Genomic DNA, 19,733 nt, shown 5'->3' on the forward strand with positions numbered 1-19,733 from the left:
AAGCAAGCATGTCAAATGCCTTCTTCACCATCCTGTCTACCTGCAACTCCACTTCCAAGGAACTATGCATCAGCACCCTTAGGTCTCTTTGTTTGGCAACACCCCCTGCCTCCCCAAAAGGGACCTACCATTAACTGAAGGAGTCCTGCCCTGGTTTGCTCTACCAAAATGCAACATTTATCTATATTAAACTCCATCTGCCACTTCTTGACCCATTGTACTCCGAGATAATCTTCTTCAGTGTCCACTACATCACCTATTTTGATGTCATCCGCAAACTTACTAACCATGCCTCTTACATTCACATCCAAATCATTACATGAATAAGGAAAAGCAGTAGACCCAGCTCCGATTCTTGTGGCACACCACTGGTCACAGGCCTCCAGTCCAAAAAGCAATCCTCTGCCACCACCCTCTGTCTGCTACCTTCAAGCCTATTTTTAAGCCCAGTGGCTAGCTCCCCCTGTATCCCATGTGGAACAGTAATTAAATATGATAAATGCTGGCCTGCTACTGTCACCAATTTCCCATTAGAAAGAAGTCTCCAACATAGGTTCTTGGATTTCTGACACTTACCGTTAGCATTCTCCATTGGACAAACTCTAAATGATATAAGCTTGAAAGATCTGGAGATTTAGCAGCAGTCAGTACACATTATGCATTTCTCCTACTGGGATAAAAACCAACATTCTACAGAACCCAAAAAAAGGTATTATAGAGAGCTAAACTCACCAGCATAATGCTATTTTGATAGGTATAATAAGACAGGGAGCAAAAAGATCTGCTGGTAAGTCCAGATTCATAGATAGAAACTCAGTGGCCTCATAGGCAGCTAGCTGGATACAGCTCTTCCTTGATGGTGGCAAAGGCATTTGTGCCACGAGATGATTTGGATTGATAACTGCAACCTCCAAGTCCTCCACTGAAATGTCATCCTAGATTATGTGGTGAAGTTCTAGCATAGGCATTGAATCCATGGCCTTCTGATGTGTTGCTGACAAATCTCCTGAGCCAAGACTCACCCATCCAGACAAGTGCTGAGTATTCCATCACACTCCTGACTTGTGCCTTGTAGATGGTGAACAGGCACTTAACAAGTAGGGGGTGAGTTACTCACTGCAGAATTCCCAGCCTCTGACCTTCCGTTGTAGCCAGTATTCATATGGCTGGTCTGGCTCAGTTTCTGATCAATGGTAACACCTGGAATATTGATAGTGGGGGAAATCAGCAATGCATTTGCCAGCAAATATAATGGAGTTGATGAACAGATTCCCTCTTGTTGGAGATGTCTGGCACTTATGTAGCATGTAAAGTTCATGTCACACAACAGTTCAAGCTGGTCTCGGTCTTGTTGTCCAGCTTTTGATGCGTATGGATACAGGACTCCAATAACCAAAACCATCTTCCGCTGAATAGGTACAACTCTAACCAGAGAAAGTTTTCCTGATTCTCAATGACTCTGGTTTTGCTGGGGTTCCTTGACAACATCCTTGGTCGAATGCAGCCTTGATGTCAAGGGTAGTCACTCACCTCATCGCTGCAATTCAGCTCTTTTATCTATCTTTGGACCAAGATTGTTGTGAGGTCACGAGTCAAGTGGCCATGGAGATACCCAAACTGAGCATCAGTGAGCAGTTACTGCTTTCCAAGTGCTGCTTGGTAGCACTGTTGATGACCCCTTCCATCACCATGCTGATCACCAAGATTACACTGATAGGGCAGTAATTAACTTGGTTGAATTGGTCCCACATTTTGTGTACAAGACATAAAATCAGTAATTTTCCACATTGTCAGACACATACCAGTGTTGAAGCTGCAGTAGGACAGCTTGGCTAGGGAGGTGGCTAGTTCTCAAATCTTCTGTACTATTGATGAGATGTTGTCAGGGCCTCCAGCCTTCGAGTATCCAATGTCTTCAGTCATTTCTTGATTGCACATTGAATGAACCAAAATGGGTGAATACTCTGATGCTGGGGACTTCAGGAAGTGGCTGAAACTGACTATCCACTCAAATCTTCTGACTGAAGATGAATTCAGCACTTCAACTTTTGCACTGTTGTGCTGGGCTCCATCATAAAGGATGAAGGTACTTGTGGAGCTTCTATCTGCTGCTAGTTATTTAATTGTCTACTGCCATTTATGGCTGAGTGTGGCAAGTTTTGGATCATTACCTGTTGCTCCACTATTTTTTTTTCCAGGCTGCAGCTGTTGGTACTAATTCTGTTAATTCTACCTATACCTCCTCTGGACAAATTTTTTGTTTCAATGATGAAACAGGAGGGACGGAACAAAAGGACGCGCATAAACATGATACCAGAGTAGTACAAGCAGAGTAGAATTGAACACAATGGATTACTGTAATACTGTGTTCAGGTGAAATGGCCACTATGCAAGGATTTGAGCAGTACAGATCTAATCTAAACATAACATTGAACTATACAATGACTCTAGATGAAATATCCACAGAGATCCACAGACACTAAAATTTGCAATGTGAACAGGTGCTTGCAACTGGCTACCAACACAAGTATATTTACCATCGGGATGGTTGCGTCAGTGTGGGTGGGTCAGCTTTAGCAATTTTCAGTAGGACTCTCATAGGATTCAGCTCATGGTGGGGAGGCTCCATTTGAGCCATCTCAATCAGAGTGACACCCAGCGACCAGATATCTGCCTTATAATCATAGGGCTTGTCTTTTGATGTCTCACACATCACAACTTCAGGTGCCATCCTAGAGAAAGACAAGCACAGCACGTCACTGAATGTCTGAGGCACTGTACAAATAGCCCAGAAACTGGAAAACATGTAGTCCCAGACACTAATAACTATGCAGTACATACAACCCACACAGTTGGAAACTTATAAATAATACTAGATCTTCAAAATGCACAAGTCAAGTTTAGCTGTAAAAATCAACACGTTACCAGTAAGGTGTCCCAATAAAGGAGTCCCTTCGTTGCAATGTCCTGTTATTCTTTGCCGAGACCCCAAAATCAGCTGCAATAGAAAATGAAAGGAACGTGATTCACCCGGGCCTGGGCCTGCACTGGCATGACATTTCTGACAATTAATTTGTTAAACTGACTGCAGGCACTGAGGCAGAAGTGCCCCAGGCCCCAGCTCGAATAGTGCAGAAAAATGCACATTTTTGCTGAAATATATGGACACCATTATTATACAAGAACTTTTGGTGATTTTACTACTTAAAAAAAAAAAGAGTCAGGATTGAGAAAAACAGAACATCCAAAGCCTGCCTGCATTCCACTCATTGCCTTTTATTAATGCTGGGAAAGTAAATACAGAAAATTATTGCTGTCACTCAATAGGCCTTAGGTACCCTTCTAATCTTTAACTGCAACCATTTTCCATGTGTAATTGTATAGCTCAATAATCCAATTTAAGGAGTCTTGGAACATTGTCTCATTAGGAGAATCAGTACAATCACAATCTCCTTTTCCAAAGTTTAGCCAAGTGTAAATGGCTTTTCTTGATAAAGGACACCAATGAACAAGTTAACTTGTTGTTTCTCTCTCAGATGCTGACTAACATGTAACTGTAGTATCTCATTGATATTCCATGAACAGTGTCTTTCACTTTTGGCTCCTCACAAATATTTTTGCTTACATCTCAAACATTATTACAAGCAGATTTTCAGAGATGCTGCCTGACCTGAGTATCTTCTCTTTATGTTACATGTTTTCAGACACAGTTTAACTGTGTTGCTGATTAAAAGAAAAGAAGTTTTACCCAGTTTGACATCTCCTTCCATTGTGAGCAGTATATTCCCTGCCTTCAAGTCTCGGTGGATCACCTTGTTGTCGTGGAGGTAGCTCAGAGCTTCCAGTGTATGTTTACAAATTACTCGAATTTGAGGCTCAGTCAGAGCTCTTTCCAATTCTATGAAACAAGAACATGTGAAGCAAGAAGGTAATAGAAAAAATACTAAACATTATGTGTAAGAGCTAGACTAACCTTGATACCACGCTAGAAGTATCAGGCTCACGAAAGACTGACAAAGGACAATATTCTGAGATGTACCGCTAAACACTACTCATCAAATAAGGATCCAGCCATTCCTGACCTGAGGCTCCCTCTGGTCTTGAGGCAATCTTGCTGGTACCTGCTTTTCGCCACAGGAGACCTCCAATGAGCCAAATATAGAAATCCAAGAGCAGCTCAATCTGACCTGGGGCTGAGTTTATTTTCTGGAAGTCATTGGGATGGTTGCGTCCCAATATCCTCAAAGGAAAAGATAACCATTTCCAGTTCATTTCTGAGGAAGTTATGGTCAACAAGTGCCAAGTAAAACTTCAACGTTTGTATTCAGTGTGGCACTAATTGGTGCTAAGGGTTTTAAAAGCAACTAGCAGGAAGCATTTAAAACACGAGGTCTCTTCCCTTGCCATGTTTCATGGGGGAGACAGACAGGGGAGGGGAGGGGGAAGAGAAGAAGAGCAGGTGAGAGACAGAGAGAGTGGGGAGAGAGACAGAGACAGAAAGAATGAGCGAAAGAGTGAGAATAAGAAAAGTGAAAACGAGAGCGTGTGTGGGATAATAGTGAAGCCTTTCCCAGAGATACGAGCTGAGCCAAGATGGAGGAGGATGGGTGGTGAGGACAAAGCTGAGGTGATAGAGAATGTTACGTGAAGGATTGAGTGGTGATGTAAGATAAGGTGTACGGACGGTGAAGTAAGTGGGAATTGAGTCGTAAATGGGTTTCTAATTGTATAAGAAGATTGTTTCTAAAAAAAAAATTGCAAAATTATACAAGAAGAGTAATTCTAATGTTCCTTTTAAAAACAGATTTTTTTTATTATTCATTTTCAGGATGTGGATTTCACTGGCTTGGTCAGCATTTATTGCCCATCCCAGAGGGTAGTTAAGAGTCAACCACATTGTTGTGGGTCCGGAGTCACATGTAGTCCAAACCAGGCAAGGATGGCAGTTTCCTTCCCTAAAGAACCAGATGGGTTTTTCTGACAATTGACAATGGATTCATGGTCATCATTAGACTCCTAATTCTAGAGTTGTACTGAATTCAAATTCTGCCATCAACTATAGCAGGATTCGAACCTGGGTGCCCAGAACATTATCTGGCTTTCTGGGTTAACAGTCTAGCAATTATACTACCAGGCCATCACTTCCCCCTCATTACTATAAGTGTCATGATGCTGTGGATAAATAAAAATCTTAGAGATCAATTAACATTGAGGAAGGGTCTGTAAGGATTAACCAATAAAAACTAAAAGGTATATATCAGAACATAAGTAAAAAATGTTAAGAGTAGGATAGGGATATCTAAGAGGGAATATGAAGAAAAATGTCAAAAATATTCATGAGAACACTAAAATTTGATTCTCTGCCCCAAAGGATTGTGAATGTTGTGAATGCTCTATCATTGAATACATTTAAATCTGGCATAGACAGATTTTTGGTCTCAGGGCATCTAGGGATATTTTGAGGGTGGTGGGGGGGGAAAAGAGTTGATACCCAAGATCAGCCATAATTGTACTAAATGGGCAGGGAAGATTGACAGCCAAATGGTATCCTTTACTGCTAATTCTTGTGCTCCTGTAAAGTCTATCAGTAAAAAGAGGTTTATTAAAAACAACGTGAAATTCCAGAAGAGGACTGTCAATCTGTACATGATGATCAATAATTTAACAAACATTTTGCATCAGATTTTTATTGGAGAACGATATTGGAGATGTGGACGAGAGAGTGAGAGGAGCAATGTAATGACGAATTTCTGTTCAAATACATCATAGGATCAGGCAGGAGATAAGGGAGGAAATTACACAGTCCCAAGAAATGGCATTTCCGAGCATTATTGGGTGTGGCTGTGAACTGGGAAATTGGAGAGTAATCAGTATAAAAACCAGTTTTAAAATAGGAAACAATTCCTCTGGGTAAAAGCAGGGCAGTTAACATTTGTGGTAGAGAAAAACTTTAGTCTTCAATTACAGATTAAATTACCATGAATACAAAGAGAATAGAGGAGCAGCTACCATGAATTTTCATAAAGGGACAACTGTGTTTAGCATATCAAATAGGAATAATGCAATAAATGCAAGCGTGACATGACTTTAGTAAAGTCTTTAATATAATGATCAAGGATTCAAAACTATTGCATGTGGATGGCAAACTACACTAAGAGTTGGTTAGAAGGGAGAACGCAAAATTAGATTACAGACAGCTTTCCAAAGTGGTTCAATGTGAACCTTTGCATCGCACATGAATCTCACTGTGTACAGCAACAATTTAGTGCAAGGCTAGAGGGCATGGTGTTAAATTTATAAATGGAATAGAAATACCAGGTTTCTTTACAAGATGAAAGGAAGTTACTGAGTGATATATTAATAAAATGGGGTAACCAGTTACAAAGTGGCAGATGGCTTTAATTGGAAATTGTGAGGAGGAAACATTTAGTTATGTTACAGCAGGAATGACTATGAATAGACTTTGAGTTAGCACAGAGATTTGGAAGAAAGATTTTTGTTTACTCATTTATGAAATGTGCGTGTTACTGGCTATTCACAGGACTTTAAAAATATCAGCACCCTGGGATGATAAGGCCATGAAACAAGCTAAAGAAATTGAAGTTTTTAAACAAGAGGTACAGAATATAAAATACAAAATACAAGAGGTTAAAATGAGCAGATTTAAAATCTTAAGATGTTCGAGAATTGTATGCAGTATTGGGTCTAAATTGTAGGAAAAAAGTTAGGCTTTTAGAGAGGGTACAGAGTGGATTCTTAGGATGATGCCCGATAGGAAGAAAAATTGGGGGTGCGGAGTCAATTGTTTGCGCCTTAATAAAGCAAATTTAAGAGTGATAATGATGTGTTTGAAATGATGAAAGGATGTGACAGAACAGAGTGAACCAAGCAGCTTCCTTTGGTTGAGACTCTGAAACAAAAGGCTGTTGACACAAAATGAAGGTAATTTGGGCCAGAAAACAGGAGAAACTTCTTCAGACAGAGAATTAGGAGGCTGTTATTCCCAGGGTTAGTGGGAGAGGCACAAACTACTTAAAGGTTAGATAAATCAATATAAATGGAGATAAACAATTATAGATACAGGGAAATGTGAACTGGACTATTTATTCACGGAGTGTAAATGGCAACATGGACTGTTGGGATGAACAGTCTGTTTCCGTGGTGCACCATCGAGGCATTATTTCTTATTATTTTCAGCACACAGAAATGTAAAGTTAGACACAGCCAATGTCAGAATAATGCACAGCAAAATTCAACAGAACTTACCCAGCATTACTGCATCTACAGCTCCTCCAGCACAGAATTCAATCAGAATCTATGGGAAGAGAAGCTTGCAGGTTAGAGACAAGTCAACATAGGTCTTAAAACAATGGTGCAGCAGCCAACAACCTTTGACATAGGTGTATGCCATTTAGTCTAATGAATGGTAGGCCTGCTCCACCATTCAATAAGGCTGCAGCTCATTTGCACTTCCATTTACCCAGCTTTGATCCATATCCTGAGACCGTTATGTCATGTCTATGGATGTTGTTTATATGGACTTCGAGAAGTGGGAACACGCAGGAGGACAGTAGGACTGGGACGATTGGGACTAGCATAATAAACCAGACAATGAGGTCGAGGCTGACCATAAAGGTAAGGCACCTGGCAATATCAAATGTTAGATGCTCTGCTGCAAGTAGAGAATGATCCATCCCCAACAGGGTGTTGCTGTCGGTAAAAATAGAAATTGATGGAAGAGCTCAGCAGGTCTGGCTGCATCTGTGGAGAGCAATCAATCAGAGTTAATGTTTCAGGTCAAGTGACCATTCTTCAGTTCTGAGGAAGGGTCATTCAACCAGAAATGTTAACTCTGATTGCTCTCCACAGATGCTGCCAGACCTGCTCAGCATTTCCAGCAATTTCTACTTTTACCTCTAATTTACAGTAGTCACAGTTCTTTTAGTACTTATTTAGGGTGTTGCTGTAGCAGGATCTGAATAGTCAGGATTTGGAGAAATCCTGGTAGCCAATTGGTGCAATTATAAGTGTGGGCTAGGACTCAGAAAAAGCCCGAGAGCTGTGTGGGCTTGTGAACTGTTAATATTTCCACACAACAGAGAGGCAGAGGAAAGGAAGCTCACAAGCAGTACTTTCTTGTTGCAGCTAAGAAAGACTGGAGCTTGGAGAATAGCACTAGCCTGGTAAAGCTGTCTGCCTACAGAAAACCTGGAATTGTGCCCATGAGCAGGTGCTGTGTAGAATTTCAAGAATTTAGGGAAAAGCTGCCCCATGAAAGAAGAGTGAAGTACAGGACTGAAGCAGTGGATCAAGACGGTCCATAGTGGACAGGCTTTTGAGAGAGCTTCAAGGAATCAAAGCATTAAAAGCTTCAATGAGATTCGGTGATCCACAATGTCACCAATGTCAGTTTGGGGATTTTATTTTCTTTATTAATTCATTCACGTGATGAGGGCATCACTGGCCAGGCAGCATTTATTGCCCATCCCGCAGTTAAGAGTCAACCACATTGCTGAGAGTCTGTAAGCCAGACCGGGTAAGGATGGCAGTTTCCTTCCCTAAAGGTCATTAGTGAACCAGATGGGTTTTTCCCGACAATCAGCAATGGATTTATGGTCATCATTAGACTCTTAATTATAGATATTTATTGAATTCAAATTCCACCATGACAGGATTCGAGCCCGGGTTCCCAGAACATTATTTGGGTCTCTGGATTAACAGTCCAGTAATAATACCACCAGGCCATCGCCTCCCCTGCGGAGTGGGGGTTACTGAGAAATCCACAGGGTCTGTTTGAACTATGTTCGCGATTTGATGTGTTATGATCCCAGCTGATGTTATTACTGGACAGGTTAAATCCCATCTGTCTCGAAAGATCATTTTTGCTTTTGTTTTAACAGCGTGGTCTTTCATCAAAACACAAACATACAATGTTGCAGATTCAATTTTCATAATAAAACAGAAGTTTATTATGCAAAAGAAATGACAATAAAATGGAATAAAGCAAACTATTTATATATAACACAAGTTTAAAGATTTAGAAACTGCCGATACCCAGTTAGCAAAGAGTTTGCTGATACCTGAACTCCACTACTACCAGGATCATCACAAAAGTTAGAGATTTATTCGAAGTACTCGAAGTTCCCAATTTACCTGTCTGATGGACTTAGGTTAATAGAAAAAATACTGACTAGGCTTCTGTACTCAACAAGAAACAAGCAAATATGGGTGACAGAAAAAGTAGTGGGGACACAGTTCAATAGTACCAATCCATAGGATTTGATGAGGTTTCCACTTTGCTTCCTAAGGACGTTCTGTTCTCCAATCCCTTTGTTTCCAGATCTTTTCAATTCTTGATAAAAGATATAGTGTGGTTCAGACACTAATTGTAAAATCTTTCAGTCACTAGTTCCAGGAAACCATTTACACCAACCGGTGGAACAAAATCTCTAGCTATCTTCCAGGCTTTGGTTACTTCACTGCAGAGACAGAGAGACAAAGATGTTGATTGCTGCAGTCTGGAGGCTTCTCCCCCTGTATTGCAAACTCACAGCTGTTCACTTTTCATCATGCTGATTACTTCTGGCATCCCTGCACAAATTAATCAGCAATCTCACTGAGGTGTTATGTCGCCTTAGATAATTGAGATTAAATTTTGGACAAATGACATACACCTTATAGTACAGATATGTGCAGGTGCTTGACCACAATTTGCCATTTAACCATATTTACTTCCAGCTAATTCTGGATATTCTTTAGATATTGTGGATTGTTTTAACTTTGCATAGCAATAATCTAAACCTGGATAGTAATGTTTATTTTTGTTTGTTCAAAATCACGGAACCTTGTCATTTTAATTCTCTTACTAAGTACCTCAGGGCACAAACTTAGTCTACTTCTTACAAGAAGTTACTGGTCCCTAACCAGATAATATATGCATTTTTGCGATCTCACATTAGCGCATCACTGAGAAGTTCTCTGGATATAATAGCTTGTAAAAGTGCAATATATTAAATGCATCAACGGTACCAACCAGTATTCCTTCTGAACATATTTGCAAACAATTACACACAATGGTCCAAGAAACTGCTTCCACATTTCCACCCAGCTGTATTTAGTATTCGAGCTATCATTTAACATGTAAAGTTTAACTCCTTGCTTGCAGAGTGTTGGGAGTAGGCTGAGATCAGGAAGCTCTTTGTCGCGTGATATGCCTTGGGAGATGATCAGCTGCTTATGGTACAACTATCTGAAGGCAGACTGCTGGTGTGGGATGAAGAGTGATGTGATATAACTGACATCTAAGATACACCTCGAGCAGATCACAGAAATTCCAGAACAGTCCCTGTCTGAAAGGAAAACATCTGGGGATTTCATAAATTATATTTGGAAATACAAAGTACATTGAAAAATGGACTCTTCATAGGCTAATTCCTTGTAACTCTAGTCTGATAATCTAACATGTATGAAGACAAAACTAAAACAAACAGTCAGTGTAGTACTCCAACGCAAGTGGAAACTCAAGAGTGTCTTGCAGTCATGCACCAGTTCATTTGCATCATTTACAGGAAGTGCTCAGTGCTATGATGTCTGACAGTGGGTGGAGTGTAAATATGGCTCCAAATATAATAAACTATGTTTCATAGTTCCAAAGAATTCTGTGAAACTAACACACTGTAAAAGACACTCAGCATCCCATATGATCACTGCCCAGTGGCATGCCTTAGCTGTTCACTTTGCCTGGATAACAAATCAGCAGAAAGTTATGAACCAGCTCTCAGTATAAATCACTCATCACCTGTTTCAACAGTAACTAATCTTTGCAATATGCATGCATCACAGTTTGAAATGGCAAGTTTTCCAGGATTGTTTCATGAATTGTGCTTGTCTTCCTTACAGAAGGGAAAGGCGAGATAAATGTGTTCAAAAATCATGAAAGGCCTAGGCAAAGTAAATAGAGAGACACATTGCAGAAAGGCTGACAATCAGAGGACATCAACGTAAGTTGAATGACAGAAGAATCAATGGGGACATGAGGGCGGCAAATGGTTAAGATCTTGTATGCGCCACCCAAGTATCTGGTGAAAGCATTTTAATCATGGCTTTTAAAAAGGGATATGATAATTATCCAAAAAGAAAACATACTTAAACAAGCAAGGTAAAGGAACGAACTGTGTTGCTTCTAAAAAGCTGGCACAAACACAGCAAAGCAAATAGCCCCCTTCTGTGCAGCAAATCATGTTGTGATTCAGTGATCTTCCATCAGGTCCAGAGGTGCAGCAGATTACCAAATACAGCCAGAAACAATTTTGTCTGTTTGAACATGGAAGAATATTGGCGGAGAAACAACTGTAATCCTGTGATCCTATAAGGCTGTAATTTTGTGGAGAGCAGAATGCATAGAATATACATGTGGCTTGGAAGTACTGTTTGTGTTAAGACGGTAATATAGATTATCTTTTCTATACATAGAGCAAGACTGCCCAAGTAGCGTTTCATTGATGTTGTATTAAGTCATGATAGTTAAAGTCTTGAAACTTGAAATATTGTTGTACAATTTCAAGATTGTCACTAGGAATACAAATATCTCCCTAATCAGCAGAAACTACTTGAAATCGCACAAGGAGCTCCAAGTTACCAGTCTCGATATGGATTGTAACAATTTGCTATGCAGAAGTATACACAGTAACTCAGATGTAAATGAACCAGGGTTTCGTAATGATGCAGCGCAAATTCGTGCCCTTCGTATCCTAGTTTTCTAATAACTCTTTTTTTTGTACCTGATCACTTTATTTTTAAAAATTCAATCACAGGATGTGGGTATTACTGGCTAGGCTAGCAGTTATTGCTGAGTCCTACTTACCCTCGAATTATTTGCTAGGTCCAGGAGAGGCAATGGCCTAATGGTATTACCACTGGACTGCTCTTCCAGAGACACAGGTAATCATAGAATCCCTACAGGGTGGAAACAGGCCCTTCAGCCCAACAAGTCTACACCGACCCTCGGAGCATCCCACCCAGATCCATCCCCCTATAACCCACCTAATCTACACATCCCTCAGCACTATGGGCAATTTAGCATGGCCAATCCACCTAGCTTGCACATCTTTGGACTGTGGGAGGAAACCGGAGGAAACTCATGCGGACACGGGGAGAATGTGCAAACTCCACACAGACAGTTGCCTGAGGGTAGAATCGAACCTGGGTTCCTGGCGCTGTGAGGCAGCAGTGCTAATCACTGTGCCGCCCTAAAGTGTTCTGGGGAAAACTGAAAGAACTGTAGATGCTGTAAATTAGAAACAAAAACAGAAATTGTTGTAAAAACTCTGCAGGTCAGGCAGCATCTGTGGACACAAATCAGAGCTAATGTTTCAAGTCCAGTGACCTTTCCTCAGAACTTCCTCACAGCTGCCAGACCTGCTGAGTTTTTCCACCAATTTTTGTTTTTTTTTGTTAATGTTGTGGGGACACAGTTTCAAATCCTACCATGGCAGATGGTGGAATTTGAATTGAATAAAAATCTAGAATTAAGAGTCTAATGATGACCATGACTCCCTTGTCGATCGTCAGAAGAACGCTTCTGGTTCACTAATGTCCTGTAGGGAAGGAAACTGCCATCCTTACCTAGAATCCTCTGGGATTCCAGACTCTCAGTAATTCGATTGACTCTTAACTGCCCTCTGGGCAATTAGGGATGGGCAATAAATGCTGGTCCAGCCAGCGACATACACTAAGAGTCAAGCACATTTACTGACAGTATGGCATCAAACATGGGCATGAGTGGTTAGGGACAGGAGATATCCTTCCTGAAATTATTACTGATACTAACTTACCTTTCAAGGTTTACTTTATTAATTGAATTTAAAGATCCCAGCTGTCAAGGTGGGATTTGAACTCATATCACTGGATCATTAGTCAGTCTTCTGCACTATATTTCAAGTAATTCTATACTACCAAACCTTTAATTTTAGACAAACCTCAAGGGATCTCTCTCCCACTGCAACTCTCTCGTACCTGTTTGTTTCTTCTCCACCTATCCTCTCCTCCATCCCTCTTCTATCCGCCTCCCACTCTCTCCCTATTTATTTCAAAACCCCCTTCCCCTCCCCCTTTTCTGATGAAGGGTCTAGGCCCGAAACGTCAGCCTCTCTGCTCCTATGATGCTGCTTGGCCTGCTGTGTTCATCCAGCCTTGCACCTTGTTGTCTCGGATTCTCCAGCATCTGCAGTTCCTACTATCTTTAATTTTATTGAGCTGTTCACGAACACCCAATTTTTTTTTGGACCTGCTCGGTTCTCAGCTTTTTCCCATGCAAACAGCATCTGGATATAATCTTAGTTTAGTGCAAATTGGATAGTCTCACTTTACCAGCACTGAAATCCATCTGTCACTGCTTTGCCCACTTTACCAACATCCAATGCAATTTATGCTCCCATTTACAAAACTAATATACCGCTAACCTTTGTGTAATCATACAAATTAGCCATTCACTTTTCAGGGTAGCTGCACTATTCAATAAGATCATGATTGATCTGTTTGTGTTTTGAATTCCACATTCACATCTATCCCAATAGCCTCTGCTTCCCTTGCCCTTCAAGAATCCATCTACCTCTGAATTAAAAATATTCAAAGACCTACTTCTGAGGTAGAAACGTCCAGAGTCGCACAAACCTCAAAAAAATTCTCTCCTCATCTCTGCCTAAACGTGTGGCCCCTCATTTTCTAACAGGGTCATCCACTTCTGGACTGACCCACAAGAGTGAATGTCCTAGTCAAGACTATTCAGGATCTTATACACTTCAATTAAATCACCCCTCATGCTTCTAAACTCCAGCGGAAAACATGACCAGACTCTAAGATATCCTCAAAAGACAAAAAGCACATTCCCGGTATTAATCTAGTAAGCCTCCTTTGAAACACCTCCAACACGTTTACATCCTTCCTTAAATAATGAGAGCAAAACTGCACACAGTATTCAAGATGTTATCTTACTAATGGCCCGTATAATTGAAGCATAACATTCTTAACTTTTATACTCAATTCTTGTTGTAACAAAGGCCAGCATTAGCCTTCATAATCATTTGCTGTATCTGCATACTAACATTTTGAGACTTACACACTAGAACATGTAGATTCTACCACACTTCAGAATTCTGCAGCTGTTTACTGTTCTTCTTTAATTCTTGCTGCCAAAGTGAAAAATTTCACATTTTCCCACATTACTCATTCAATCTATCTTCATGTCATTCTTATGTCATTTTCACAACATACTTTCTTACCCATCTTCAGGACATCTGCAAATTTGACAACTATGCCTTTGATTCCCTCATCTAAGTCATTGATATAGATTGTAAGATAATGAGGGTCCAGCACAGATTCATGTAGGATCCTACTAGTCATATCATGCCAATCTGAAAAAGACCCACTTATTCGTACTTGAACATCATAATCAACTGTATCATAAAATTGAAAGCCATAGGAAAATAGGATGTAGGAACAGGGGTAGGTATTGAGATTGCGGTCTCACTTCCACTTTCTGTCTGCCCCCCTAACCCTGCACTCCCTTGTTTATCAAAAACACATCTAACTCAGCTTTGAATAACTCAACCATTAAATACTGGAAAGAGAATTCCACACCCTAACAACCTCCTGTGAATGAAAAATAAATCATCTCTGTCTTAAAAGGAGGATCTATTTTTAAACCGTCTCCTGGAGTTTTAGTCTCATTGTATGTTTCAATAAGATTACTTCCCATTTTAAACTCCAACAGACATGTTCAATTTTTCTACATAAGTGCCCTTCACCCCAGAAATGTGGGATAAGGCAAGTGCATCTTCTTTACATTGTCATTTCCTTCCAATTAAAGCGTATACCCATTATTGTGGCTATATTTTTAAAGAAGTTGCTCTTAGAAGAAATTCTGTTGAGAATAAAGTTATATAGTGAGTAAGGACCTTTTTTATGTATTGTTTTAAAACTGTAATCACAGAATTTGATTCGGCAATCACAGAAACCCTACAGTGTGAAAGCAGGCCATTCAGCCCACTGATGTCCAAACCAACCCTCTGAAGTAGCATCCCACCCAGCCCATACTAACTCCCCCACCCCACCCACCAATCCTATCCCCATTACCTTGCATTTCTCATGGTTAATCTACCTAGCCTGCACATCATGAGTAACTTAGGGTGGCTAATCCATCTAACCCGCTCATCTTTGGATGTTGGGAAGACACCAGGGTACCCTGAGGAAACCCATGCAGACACAAAGAGAATGTGCTAACTCCACACAGACAGTCACCCGTGGGTGGAATCGAACCCGGGTCCCTGATGCTATGAGGCAGCAGTGCTGACTACTGAGCCACTGTGCTGCTCCTGTGGACTGAAAGATCAAAGTACTGAAAGGGTGACTGTAATTTTGAAAAACAAAGTAACCTGAGACATATGGTAAGCATTGTAAACAACAGTTTGTGTAAGCAATAACTGAAGTCTGAATTGTACAAATTTGGAACCAAGATTTTGTTGATAACAATAAGGTGATTAGTCTATGGATTATTGACAACTTATTGATGATAGAGGCCATTTACTGCGAAATATTGTCTGGCTGGTTCGTAGGTCACTGAACAGCTTGCAGCTGGGAGCAAGTTAGAGAGAAAGAACTGTTCAGTTCTTCCCCAGCTGGGAAGCAATCAAAGCTGAAGAAAACCAGTTTATCTTTTCTGCAACAGTTGTTGTAAGCTGTGAGTCTTAATTGATACGTCAGACTTATAATAATTGAATGAGCCACCTTGTGTCTCCTACACACCAGTGGAAATATTTGGAGAAAGACAACTGAAGCCATGTGCTGGTCAGCAGAAGAATCATATAGGTCATCACGGCCACAAATCAGGACCAACGATTAGTGAACTGTCTTTCCAGTTTTCCCTCTCTATTTGTTTGACTGTCTGTGAGAAGGTAAGGGGGTGTTTACAAGGAGATTAGGATTTTAATTAAAGTGTTGTACCCTGATGGTTTACAATGGTTTATCTGTAACTGGAATCTAATTACTTGTAATAAATGGTCATTTTTGTCCAGTACAGAGTACTTGTAATAAATTATCATTCTTGTTCAGTACAGAAACCTGGTTTGTGTTTTCTTTCAACCTGGATCAGAATTTCAAGTTAATGTGGGGTCTTTGGATACTATTAAAAACTTTGAAATTTTGTGATGACTCGGGGGAGAGCAGTCCTCAAATTCTCACGTGCTACCCCAGTGAACCCTAACATGCATCCCTTAATAATTCTGTCAGAAGAGCAGGAAAAATTAGAAACTTAATTTAAATACACCTTCTGATCAGAGAATGATCACTTACACTGAACTGTCAGTTTAAATTTTACTCCAAAGAAGAAATCATACTTAAAAATATAATGGAATAAAGGGCAATCCTTAAACAAGAGATGGTTCAAGTAAAATTGAGGTACATTCCCATTATGTGGAAAGGTGGTGGAACCAGAGTAATACGAATGGAGGAGGAAATTGAATTCAAGATGAAATTAAAGAAAGGTGCATAATGACAGATAGCAGGTTGATAATACAGACGAGAATTAGACTAAATACAGTAAGTTTGGAGAGAAATGAAAAGGGAAATAAGACAGGCAAATAGAATATATGAGAAGACACAGTTATAACTAACATGAAAATGAATCTAAACATCTTTTAGAGTGCAGTGATGAGGGAGCTATGTAATTGTAGATATTGCCTTCAAATGAGATCTGAAATTAGTTCAAAGTTCAAAGTCCCAAAGACGGAAACCTAATGTTTAACCCAAATAATGTTCTTATTTATTACAGAAATGTCTCTTACCCACAGCTTGTTTTCATAGTAAAACGCATCAAGCAGCTTGACAATATGATCATGATCACATGATGCCAGAATATCAATTTCCACAATGTAATCCTCCAGCTCTTCCTCACTTTTAGTTTCAATCACCTTCGCTGCCGCAAGAATTCCTGTTTGTTTGTTCTGCGCCTGTGTTTTGAAAGTAATCACATTGTTATGCAGTTGCTAGTATCTATTACATCATGAAAATGTACATTCATACAAGATTTGTCTAATGGAAAAGTGGGATGCAAAGAACAAAATAAAAACAAAATCATACATGAATGTAATAGGTACAAACAGTTGTAAGATTCTTGTGTGATGCACAGCTACTTATTTGCTCAGAAAATTAAATTTTAAACATACAACATCTTAGGACTAATCTAGGAGATTGATTATTAAACTGAAACTGATAAAAATTAGCAAATGTAACAGTCAATGCAGATTTCAAAAGGCATCATGTTGACTAACTGTACTGAATTCTTTGAAGTAACAAAATGTAAATAAGGGTAACAAAGTATATACAATATATTTGTTTCAAAGTGTTTGAATAAGACAATTTTTAATCAGCTTGTTCAGAGATTTTACTACACACCTCTGGAACAGGTGGGACTTGAACTTGGGCCTACAGGCTCAAAAGGTAAGGATACAACCACTCCACAACAAGAAAAATAAGGTACAAGATTAGGAGTCATGATGAACGTAAAAATATGTGAAGCCAAGCAACAAGTATTGGAGATAAGAGTAAACTAGCTAATGACACCAAGGAGGTAATAGGGGTTAGAGGCTCGTACTCAGATAACAGATGACAGGAAGCGATGATCCACAACAATTGGCATTGGGACCACTACTGCTTAGAATTTATACAAGTAATTTACACTGGGAATTTGAAATATCATTTCAATATTTGAGGATGAGACCAAATTAGTGCATGTGTTGTTGTAGAGGACAGTGATAAAATATAGAAAGCTAAGAATAAGCTTGCAGAATGGACATGTAATGGACAAACTGTTTGAGCTACTTTACTTTGGCAGGAAGACTATCATCTTTAATTATTGTGAAGTGAAAACAAGGTAATCCTTCAATGTTTCTTCTAGCATCATAAAACTCTCAGTATAAACCTCTGATCACACTAAGACTCCAGAGTTTGCAATCACCTGTTCTTTGATACATATTGAATTAGGCCACTGTTCCAGGACAATTGACTTAAAAAAAAACTTCACAAAAGAAACCAATGTCCATGTACCATTACTTGAAATCTAAACTTCATAACTAATATTAATTTATATAAATCACAGAACTGTCATCACACTACAGAGCTCCTCATCAGGATGCAAGCCACCATCTTATGAGATGGAGGCTACCAAACAAGACAGATTTTGTGGCTTAATAGGTATCACTTGCATCTCTGAATTAGAAGGTTTCAGGCTCATGTTCCACTTCAATACACTCAGAGTTGCTCCCTTTTAGCTGAGATATCAAAAGAGGTTCCGCTTGCCCTCTCGGATGAAAGTGAAAGATTGCGTGGTGCTATTTTGAAAAGGATGGCAATTAACTTCTGTGGCCTGGATCCAATATTTATTGCTCAACTGACATCACAAAAAATAATTGTTCATCATCGCTGAGATGACTTTTCTCCTGAACTTAACCTACGAGTGGTCCCTTACCATTTGATTCTGTGCAGGGCATAAAAGTTCAACTCTAAAATCTTCATCACTTAAGTCACATGCATTCTTGGAAATCATGTTTGAATTTGCTGTTCCAAAACCACCTTCTGAAATTTTTGAAAATGTTACCTCCATACACATTAAAATCCATTTTCCTCCACTTTAGAATCCAGAAGTCCAAATAATAACTATACTACAAACCCGCATTGGACAGGTAATTGACAATAAGTAAAAGCTCCTCATATTTTTGGTCTCATTCCTGAAGGCTGTGCACAAATAGATCCCAGGGAAATCTCAAGGTCAACACATTTCCGTCCCAAATCAAATTTCTAGAGTTTACTGACATATTCTTTTGTTGTAAATTAATAAGAACAGCTTCGTACAGTAACCTTAAATTCCTTTGCAATGTAAACAGAAAATGCTGGAGAAACTCAGCAGGTCTTTGGTTCCAAAGAAGAGTCATATTGGATTTGAAATATTAAATCAATTCTAAGACCAGACATATTGGACATGAAATGTTAATTCGAAGTCTTTCTACATAGAGAGTGCTGTACTTGTTAGGTTTCTCCATCACCTTTGTTTTTTCCATTCCAGATCTCCAGTATTGTCATTTCATTTTTACTTTAGGGTCATATTCTTTGGGTAGCTGGTATTGATTTTCTGAAGTTAAGGCAAAAAGTTCCTGAACAGGCACTTCCCTTGGCCTCCCTGGGGAGGCATCAAGTGTCATGATTTGCGGAGGTCCACTGGAATTCATCAATAGTTGGGGTATTTCCCAGGGATAGGTCAATACTTGCAATTGCTACCTATGAATACGTAACTGTTCACTGACAGTCCCAGGGAGTGAGTGTACTTTTAAGGGTACCTAGAATGATGTTAAAATTTGCAGTGTATTTCTGGGTTCCAAATATGATAGCATTCACATACAAGGTTCCATTTCCACACACAAAGTTTCTGAAACCCTGATAACAAGTGCACCAAGGGTGTCGTAATTTTTACAGCAAGTGCCAGAAGATCTTTTAAAATTGTCTGCATGGGCATAAGCATCATTGGTAAGGTCAACATTTGTTGCCCACCTCTAATTGCCCTTGAGAAGGTGATGGCGACTCATCTTCTTACATAAAAGCATAAGTAGGCAACTCGTCCCCTTGAGCCTTCTCCATCATTCAATACAATCATGGCTGATCTTATCTCAGCCTCTATTCCACTTTCT

General features: G+C 39.7%; 1 protein-coding gene across 3 annotated transcripts in view; it reads right to left on the reverse strand.

The window, feature by feature from the left end:
• Positions 1-19,733, reverse strand: part of slka (STE20-like kinase a) — a 147,338-nt gene that overhangs the window by 72,493 nt on the left and 55,112 nt on the right. For all 3 annotated transcript variants that reach the window (XM_048608722.1, XM_048608721.1, XM_048608720.1), the window contains exons 2-6: positions 16,839-17,003; positions 7,267-7,315; positions 3,749-3,898; positions 2,926-2,998; positions 2,538-2,732 (exon numbers count right to left, since the gene is read on the reverse strand). In XM_048608722.1, coding sequence (XP_048464679.1) covers positions 2,538-2,732; positions 2,926-2,998; positions 3,749-3,898; positions 7,267-7,315; positions 16,839-17,003 — 632 coding nt within the window. The remainder of the gene's footprint in view (positions 1-2,537; positions 2,733-2,925; positions 2,999-3,748; positions 3,899-7,266; positions 7,316-16,838; positions 17,004-19,733) is intronic.

The sequence above is a fragment of the Rhincodon typus genome, chromosome 20 (genome assembly GCF_021869965.1).
Source record: "Rhincodon typus isolate 14 chromosome 20, sRhiTyp1.1, whole genome shotgun sequence".
Classification (NCBI taxonomy): domain Eukaryota; kingdom Metazoa; phylum Chordata; class Chondrichthyes; order Orectolobiformes; family Rhincodontidae; genus Rhincodon; species Rhincodon typus.